The 9,961-nt window shown below is 42.6% G+C and overlaps 1 protein-coding gene across 2 annotated transcripts; it reads right to left on the bottom strand.

Annotated features, from left to right (window-relative positions):
- Positions 1–16: 16 nt before the first annotated feature.
- Positions 17–8,272, bottom strand: frmd8 (FERM domain containing 8). 2 transcript variants are annotated; one of them, XM_071364308.1, is made up of 11 exons: positions 8,134–8,272; positions 7,720–7,807; positions 7,418–7,585; positions 6,822–6,923; positions 6,482–6,540; positions 4,274–4,440; positions 3,921–4,136; positions 3,674–3,797; positions 3,323–3,472; positions 2,975–3,203; positions 17–1,653 (listed from the first exon to the last, which is right to left on the bottom strand). In XM_071364308.1, exons 2-11 carry the CDS (start codon positions 7,805–7,807, stop codon positions 1,541–1,543), a joined length of 1,416 nt encoding a protein of 471 aa, XP_071220409.1. In that variant the 5' UTR covers positions 8,134–8,272; the 3' UTR covers positions 17–1,540. The 2 variants fall into 2 exon arrangements, with proteins under 2 accessions (XP_071220409.1, XP_071220410.1); XM_071364309.1 differs by having other exon boundaries at positions 7,945–8,245.
- Positions 8,273–9,961: the final 1,689 nt, after the last annotated feature.

Raw genomic sequence — 9,961 nt, forward strand, 5'->3', positions numbered from 1 at the left:
GACATTAAGGCCCTGATATGGACAAACGTTTTTATTGTAAAAACGAACAAAAAAATGTTTCAAATAAAAATATAAAATTTAAGTTTCACCGTTTTGTCAAAACAGTATAAAGCTGAATAAAAAGGTTTAATGGGTTTGACTAAACCTACAGCCACTTGTTTAGTTTGGTAGTGCACATTATAGAAATTACAAAGAAAACTGAAGTTAAAGGGTTTGATATATTTGACTGTCTCAATGTGTACACACGAGGTCATGTAAATTTATAGCAAAACGAGCAGATAAAAAGGAATATAGCAACATTCTGGTGATCATGTTTAACAGACAAACAAGCCAACACAAATACCAGGTTAGTCTCTCAATACCAAATTAATACTGAAACAAAAGGCACTTGGTCGAGACTGCATTGTAAATGAATAAGGCTTCAAATGACCCAATGCCTAATTTGTGTGAGAAAGACAGAGATCGGTGTATGAGAGTCAAAAGGTATTACTCCAATAATATCAATAATTACCAAATGTAAAAACCACAGTATTTTAGATATCAACAGTGCAGTCTAAGATAGTCATGTGCACATAAAAGCAAGAGTACACTACAATTGTTTTAAAATAGAGAGCTTGACTTAGGAACAATGAATTAGACCATTTTGTTGTTCTGATTCTTTTGTAGGTTTGCATAATTGACTATCAGTTATAACAGTAGAAACCACATTCTTCAGTTTGTATTAACACTAAATTGCATCAGAGATATACAGTAGAATCGCTCCTCTCATACTGACACACTGAGGAGATGCCAGCAGGAAACATCCTCTTCTTAAATGGACAGCACCTAAGTCAAACTGCCCTTGCATGTTGTACAATATAACAATAACAAAAAGTGAAATCTAAAACCACTTGGAAAAGGGTGCAGTCTGGAATATGGTTGACCTTGTGATTTCTGGGAGGACACAGATTCAGTCTCATGGTCATCATGGACTATGTTTAGCACAGAGCAGCATAGACTACTGCAGGAAACATGTTTGTTTTGGTACAAAGACTGAGGTTTGAGCAATATATAAATGCAGAGCCTTCAATATCGCCCTCCTTTTAGACAATACCCCGTGCTGTTTGGGTTCCCAAGAGTGTTGCATACGTCTCAATGGGCGATACTGTACGTAGTCATAGTAGATCAATTCCATCTGAGGGAGAACAGTAAAAAGATCCCTTATCACAAGGGTAAAGATACAAAGTGGTGCAACTGAATGTTACTATTACTCCACAGTTTCATATTAAAACTACCAATAGGTAGCCGGTTCAACTTGACCTGTGAAGCAACACTCAACATCACCTAAAGAATGTCAATATTCTCATCCAACTTCATATACACACAATTATGCATAAATATTTATTCACACTTAAATCCCCACTCTTGGTCCATTGTGTTTCCGCAAACAAGATATATGCAAGGAGTTGGCGTTTCTTTCTTTCTCCTCTCAATCTTAACATGCATGTTCATTTTTAGTCTCCAGTTAGCATTGAGCAGTGCCTATACTGGAGATGGAGGATCACCGTTGCTCCAAACTCTCTTGCACCTGTACTGCGGAATATGTTGGTGGCTGTGCCTGCCTGGTGAAGAAGGAAGCAGCCCTCTTTGGCTTCAGACGTTTGATTTCTTTACCTGCCGGATCAACAAATACATTTAACAGTTAGTTTTACAACCTTACCTGATATCAAACAAGTGAAACTTACACTACCTGGCCAAAAGAATGTGGACACCTGCTCATCAAATATCTCATTCCAAAATCATTGGCATTAATATGGAGTTGGTCCCCCCCCTTTGCTGCCATAACAGCCCCCACTCGTCTTGGAAGGCTTTCCACTAGACGTTGGAACATTGCTGCGGGGACTTGCTTCCATTCAGCCACAAGGGCATGAGTGAGGTTTGGGCACTGACATTGGGCGATTAGGCCTGGTTCACAGTCGGCGTTCCAATTCATCCCAAAGGTGTTCGATGGAGTTGAGGTAAGCGCTCTGTGCAGTCCAGTCCTTCTACATCGATCTTGACAAACCATTTCTGTATAGACCTCCCTTTGTGCACGTGGGCAATTAAGAAAACAAATACATATAAATAATGCTGAAACAGGAAAGGGACTTCCCCAAACTGTTGCCACAAAATTGGAAGCACAGAATCGTCATAGTTCCAGTGAAAGGGGAATCTTAACGCTAACGGGCCTAGCCTGAAACATGGAAAACAGCCCCAGACCATTATTACACATCCACCAAACTTCACAGTTAACGTTCTCCTGGCATCCGCCAAACCCAGATTCATCCGCCGGACTGCCAGATGGTGAAGCGCGATTCATCACTCCAGAGAACGCGTTTCTACTGCTCCAGAGTCCAATGGCGGCGAGCTTTATACCACTCCAGCCGACGCTTGGCATTGCGCATGGTGATCTTAGGCTTGTGTGCGGCTGCTTGGCCATGGAAACCCATTTCATGAAGCTCCCGGTGAGCAGTTATTGTGTTGATGTTGCTTCCAGAGGCAGTTTGGAACTCGGTAGTAATTGTTGCAACTGATGAGACGTTTTTTTACGCGCTTCAGGACTCGGCGGTCCCGTTCTGTGAATTTGTGTGGCCTACCACTCCGTGGCTGAGCCGTTGTTGCTCCTAGACGTTTCCACTTCACAATAACAGCACTTAGTTGACTGGTGCAGCTCTAGCAGGGCAGAAATTTGATGAACTGACTTGTTGGAAAGGTCGTATCCTATGACGGTGCCACATTGAAAGTCACTGAGCTCTTCAGTACGGGCCATTCTACTGCCCATGTTTGTCTATGGAGATTGCATGTCTGTGTGCTCGATTTTATACATCGGTCAGCAACGGTGTGGCTGAAATGGCCAAATCCACTAATTTCAAGGGGTGTCCACATACTTTGTGCATATGGATGGTTAATACTGACTAAATGAACGGCATGCATGATTCTCCCTCCCCAGACTAACCGTTGTCCACATAGCTGATGGTGTTCAGTGTATGGACCCGACTGCACACCACACTGTTCTGCCTACGCAGTTTGCCACGGCGACTGTTCCCTTCTCCGCCACTGCCCCCCGCCTGTCCAGCAGGCTGATGGGATGGACCGACATCGCCGTCTGTTTCCGTGGTCGTCCCTCCTTCGGCTGCAGAACGTAGCTCCACACAGAACTCGATAAGGCCGCTCATAAGCTCTGCCTAGAGGTACAAGGAGGGAACAAAGACTAGTAGGAATTCTGGTCACTTCAAGGGAATCTATGACCGCCTACTAAGGAAAAGCACAATGAGAAATAGAAGTTAAGTTTAGGTTTTAATACTTGTTTTGAGTAGATCTTCAGTAACTTGTTGACAGGGGTGCCAGCCTCCTCCCCATCGAATTCGAGCCACAGGATGTGTGAGTCACCCTCCCCTTCAGGATAGCTGTGGTCCCAAGACAGCTCACTGAAGCGCAGGCCTAGGAGCACGTGCTGTCATGGAGTAGGGATGCATCAGAGAGAGAGGCAGAAAGGGAGAGGGTTGGGTCATTCAGTGAAAAGTATTTTTGCATGATAAAGGATCCCTCTGGTTCATGCCAATACTTAATTCACACAGAATAAAATAGGTAATATTCTTCTTGTTATGGAAAGGAGTTATCATTAATTTTAACTTGACATTATTCCAGGTCTCACCTTCTCTTTGACGTTCATTACATACACCCCCTCCAGACTGATCCCCACATTGACAGCTTTCCGTCCTGCTCTATAAAGAATCCCCTGGGCTGGCTTGTCGATCTCCCCCGAGAAGAAAGCACACCTGCCCAGAAAAAAAATCAAACTCACACTAGTGAGACGTGATGCAAGTGGCACAAGAAGATAGAAACTGAATGTGTTCCATGCACCATGCAGTTGAGGTCATTTTGTCCAGCTTGTTCCTTACCCGTAGTAAGGCAGAGAGTGGCATGTGCTGAGGTACTGGCGTATACGCTGAGTGGGCTCCAGGGGGGTGCTGCCTGAGGTGCTGATCTTGCGATATTCCTCCAACAGGTTGCGCTCTAGCCCTGCCTGACGGCCCCCTTTCCCCCTCAGGGTAGAGAACAGCCCCCCACCTCCCCCTGAAACATGTACAGGCAGGAAGGATATCAGCTTCTTCTCCCTGAGTGAGTTGGGAGAAGAGGCAATAATCAGGGCATTGAAAAAAATTATTGAGTTATACAGGTATTGAAAATAATTATGAGTTATACAACATAATAACTTCAAGAGGCAGATGTTCAAATCCCTGGCATAGATTACCTTAAAGCAGCCGTGGCTTTCTGGTCATCCAGACCGATACCCAGCTCCAGAGCAAAAGACAGTGCGCCCAAACCCATCCAGGTCTCAGGGTCACAGGGGAAGCGGCCAGCGAGGATGTTAACCCGTGCCTCATCATAAAGGAGTCTCAACACCCCCTCGTCTTCAATCTAGAGGGAAAGGCCATGCAATGACAGATGGAATATAGGAGGATCCAAACAGAAACAAGGGCATTTGGGTAATTTCCATGTAAAAGGACCCATGAGCACCAACATGTGAAGTTCATAAGAGCATCTCAAATTGAGTGTCAAATGAAAGCTAAGTTATATTTCAGAAATTAAGGCATATACATACTTTTAAACCATTTTCCATTCTAAAATTAAGAATAAGCAATGGCTTTGATTTCTGGTCAAACAAATAGAAAAACAAAACATTCCCAGAAAGGCTTAAAAAGGTATTAGAAATAAATCTAAAACAATGTTGAAGACCCATGCCAACAAATAAACACATAGTTAAAGAAATTGTTCTGCCTTCTGTAAGTTTAAGAAACATTGCGCCTTAAAATTCCATTACCAAAACCCCACATATCTTTAAGATATTTTCTAATTTCTCTCCCTCATGAGGAAGGATAATGAAAGTTCAGAAGTAACAAGTAAAGGCAGACCTATCAATTAGTTAGTGTTTCTACTGATACCAATTTTGTTGATGAATTATTCAGTGATTAAAACTCAATTCCGTTAACGATTTGGTAACGGAATTTCAGCAATTGAATTGGCTATAATGGGAAATCACTAGTAATCAAACCAGTTGTGTTCACAAGCTTGGACAGTAAATAAGTATTGTTTAGTACAGTAAAGAAAGAAAAAAAAGCATAGTAATGTACAGTAGAGTAAAGTTCAGAACACTATAACGTACTCTATTGTAATTTACCTTGATGTCCATACTTTTGGGTCAGATTTGGTCCAGTCCAACTAAATTTGGTCTTGTTTAGGGACAGATCTCATTAAAATACTAGCCAGTGTGTAGAATAATACCCAAATATGCAAAGGCGGATATTGCATATTTATACTTTTGTCTACCCATTTAAACGATACATCACCATGAAGAGAAGGACATTCATAACTATAATTATGCATTTAGGCAGAAGTTTGTGTGTCGGGGGGCTAGGGTTAGTCTTATATCTGGAGTATTTCTCCTGTCTTATCCGGTGTACTGTGTGAATTTAAGTATGCTCTCTCTAATTCTCTCTCGGAGGACCTGAGCCCTAGGACCATGCCTCAGGACTACCTGGCATGATGACTCGTTGTCCCCAGTCCACCTGGCTGTGCTGCTACTCCAGTTTCAACTGTTCTGCCTGCGGCTATTGAACCCTGACCTGTACACTATGATTACTATTATTTGACCATGCTGGTCATTCATGAACATTTGAACATCTTGGCCATGTTCTGTTATAATCTCCACCCGGCACAGCCAGAAGAGGACTGGCCACCCCTCATAGCCTGGTTCCTTCCTAGGTTTTGGCCTTTCTAGGGAGTTTTTCCTAGCCACCGTGCTTCTACACCTGCATTGCTTGCTGTTTGGGGTTTTAGGCTGGGTTTCTGTACAGCACTTTGAGATATCAGCTGATGTAAGAAGGGCTATATAAAAAAAAATTGATGTTTAGTACAGATCAGGGACTCATGATGAAATTCCATTACCGGGTGTAAATCACCTTCACTTAGACTACTGTAGTTCAATAACCAAAATAGACTTTTTCAAAGTTAATGTTTCATGTCATAGCTGACACCCCATTTGTTATGTAGACATTGTTGAATCTTAATTCAGAGCAGATATTTAACCGTTTTTGGAAAACATGGAAACAAAATAACGGAGGAAGATTTTACCGAAATTCTTTTACCAAACTCAGCATCTACCCAAATGTTCAGTGTAGATTGTTAAAAGTAGTCCTTGTGCCTAGAGTTGTATGGTTTGCATAGCATACATTTTAAGTGAAGAATCTTAGTCTCAGCGCAATTTCCGTTACCGTGGAATTTCCCTTCATCATTCTTGTAACAAACTTTTGTCTGAAGGTTGGTGCTAGAGTACTCGGGTATGTGTCTACGACCAGGAAAGTATAATCTATCCATTTGACAATACAACCTTACTGATATTAAAGGAAAATGTTTTCCCAACAGCTTCATGTAAAGTTTGAGAAAATGGAACAAACAGTACCTGCAGCTCTTTAGACTTGGGATAAAACACATTCCTTCTGTACTGCAGGCTCGGCTCATCTGGAAAAAAAAAAAAAAGAATACAGCATGTGGAGGGTATTACAGAACATTTTATATGATGGCAGATGTACAGTTTAGGATTAGTGATGTTGGGTCAGAGTAAACAGGAGGTCAGGTTGACAAAGTAATATGAATTCAGCAGTGGGGATGAATTTTTAACAATTTGGGGGGAAAATAACATGGGAGACAAAATATGAGTCTGCTCAAAATACAGAAACATACAAAAACGTACAAAAATATTTAAGAAAGTCATCCCTACAGAGAGACACAGGCAGTCTCACCTTGAGATATGTCCTCCTCCGAGGCCTCAGTGAAGCGATACAGAAGGTCCTGCCACTGGCGGCACAGTTTGTAAGGCTGATGCTTCGGCTTTAACTGCAGTTCTGAGAGAGGAGGAAAAGGCAGGATGTAGACAACCAAATGTCATTTATGAAAGGATGAATAAACATTCTCATGGTATAACAAAGATCAAATGATTGGCATGACAAAGCATGCTAATCTTTAACACTATATCCACAAGTTAGACTTGGCCTAGACTAATTTTGCTGTAGTGATCTCTTCCATATTTGACAAACAATGCCAGTCTTCCAACATGACAGTAGTTCAAGAGAGAAGTATACAAATGGGCAGTGTTCCACTTGTGGCCCAAGGGCTCTACAATCTCCACACATACATGAGACAGTGAAACAGACCAGCCACAACACTATTCCTTTGTAATACAAATCAGCCCTCCCCTTGAAAAAAGCAACAAAAATGTCAAATGAATGACAAATGATTCAGTTGTTTATATTAAAATAACAGCACAGCATGTGCAGCACAGCTGTTGAGGGCTAGGGGAGGAGGAAGAGTGGTGCATTACAGAGAGAGCTGTCATTACCGAGCAGAGGAGAGCAGAGCCAGAAGGCAAAGACATCCATTGCTGAATCAGGAATGTGGAGAGCCTCCCGGACACTGTGGCCTAGCTCCTGGACACTCACACAGCCAACCCCCTCCACACACAGGTGTACAGCACTGTCACCCACCAGGTACACAAGCACATCTTGAGCTGTAGGAGAAAACACACAGGGAGGGAAGTTGACATAACACTAACACAATCTTGGATCTTCCAAATAAGAAAAACAGAGGGACAAAACAATATTCTATTGTAAACACCAGACTGAAAGAAAGAAGGGAACTGACCGCGGGTGACTGAGGAGGCCACACTTCCCCTCTGTGATTTACCCTCCGATGGTTCTGGAGGAAACCTCCCACACTCATCTCCTTCCATCTGTGGGACACAAATATTAAATACTTTTATTTTGAAGGTTATCCAGCAAATTCACTGACACACTTAACGTTAGACATTTCAGACGTTACGTTGGTTGCTAGTTGGTAATTATATTCCATTTTAAGGATTTGACTTACTCGTCGTTGTTTAGTCGTAAGAAAAAAGTTACAGCTAACGTTAGCCGCCAGTTTCTGACAGGCGGGATAGCGACATTTCACATCTAGCACCCTGCGCGAACAGTAGCTATTCGTACACGAGCTATGTTATCTAGTTAGTTACTAGTAGCAAGAAGTCAGCGGTGCGCTAAACCAGTAAGATTAAATTACCTTATTTTACTGACGAGGTGGTATTGACAGTGTATAACAACTTCAACAGTTTACCAGCAAACTGACAACTCTGGGGAACTGCGCCCACCGCGGTCCAGACTCCAATCCGGAAGTGTCGAGCCAGTAAAAACAAGTATTTTATACGTAAACCAAGATAAACCACAGCCTGTCGTTTCCAATTATAACAAATTAGTCATAGTAGGCAGAACAAGCAAGGAGGTGGGCAGAGCCAAGCACGAGCTAGCGAGATCCTATTGGCGTGTTCTACTAGCATATATCTGCACATGTCCATTAGGGACGCGGGAAGAGTCATTCTTTTCCCAACGCGGTTACGCCAAAACCACGCCCCGTTATTTAAAGAGACGTTCTACTACGCTCCCATTGGCTAGTTTGCGTTGTCTCACTCACAGGCAATCAGCGCTGAGACCGTGGCTACTTAACGTTACTAGCTCGGTATTTGAAGTTGTTATATTATCTTTAGTAGTCTATTTTCCGGTAAAAGCATATGCGTATTATTCATAATTTCTCAAATATTTACTTTACTACAAATATTTATTTGCTACAGCCATTGAATCTGTCTTTGAGCGTCAAGGGACGTTAATGGCTAGCTCGGTCCACGACGTTATGTTGTTATATTTTTTAATCTTGAAATACAAGGGCAAATGTTATTAATCAGTGACTGAAATTTCACGCTAGGTGATATTCACTTCCGGACTTGGTGAACGCTCAAAGCGTTGTAGAACGCCCCTCTGAATAACGGGGAGTGATTTTGGCTTAACTGCGTTGGGGAAAAGAAAGTCGCCTTAGGAAACCCCTACTCCGTGCAGTGCGCGTGTGCAATAGCTCAATTCGCCTTTGCACAACTTCTAAACAACGCGATTTTTAAAAACTTTTGCAAAGGATAAATCTACAAAACTTTAATCCACTCTTTTCATAACAGATTGTCGTTTTGGGAACAGAAAACTGTATTGAGATGAGAAAATGTGCAGAATGTCGGACAAAATCCATCTCTTTCCATCTTCTCCCACTGATGGCTTCCTCTCACTACCATATTTGGTAGTGAGTGAAAATGGCAAGTAGATGCTTCACATGAGACAATATCTGTCTCATTGTTCTTTGGTAAAAAAAATCATATTTTTGTTGTTGTGCAGCTCAACTTTTATGGTGCATTACCGCCATCTATCGTTCTGGAATTGTAGTTTGTTGCTTAACTATTATTCTGTGTTTAGATATAATTGAGCAATTATGCTAAAACCAGAGGCAGTGTGAGCACTGTGTCTAGAGCAGAAGCAATACCATTGAACTCGCCTTATTTATTTATTTATTTTACCAGGTAAGTTGACTGAGAACACGTTCTCATTTGCAGCAACGACCTGGGGAATAGTTACAGGGGAGAGGAGGGGGATGAATGAGCCAATTGTAAACTGGGGATTATTAGGTGACCGTGATGGTTGAGGGCCAGATTGGGAATTTAGCCAGGACACCGGGGTTAACACCCCTACTCTTACGATAAGTGCCATGGGATCTTTAATGACCTCAGAGAGTCAGGACACCCGTTTAACGTCCCATCCGAAAGACGGCACCCTACACAGAGCAGTGTCCCCAATCACTGCCCTGGGGCATTGGGATCTTTGTTTAGACCAGAGGAAAGAGTGCCTCCTACTGGCCCTCCAACACCACTTCCAGCAGCACCTGGTCTCCCATCCAGGGACTGACCAGGACCAACCCTGCTTAGCTTCAGAAGCAAGCCAGCAGTGGTATGCAGGGTGGTATGCTGCTGGCATAGGCCTAATAGGATAGGGGAACACTGTCTGTCTAGCCTATTCGA

This window comes from Salvelinus alpinus, chromosome 24 (genome assembly GCF_045679555.1).
Source record: "Salvelinus alpinus chromosome 24, SLU_Salpinus.1, whole genome shotgun sequence".
In the NCBI taxonomy this organism is placed as follows: domain Eukaryota; kingdom Metazoa; phylum Chordata; class Actinopteri; order Salmoniformes; family Salmonidae; genus Salvelinus; species Salvelinus alpinus.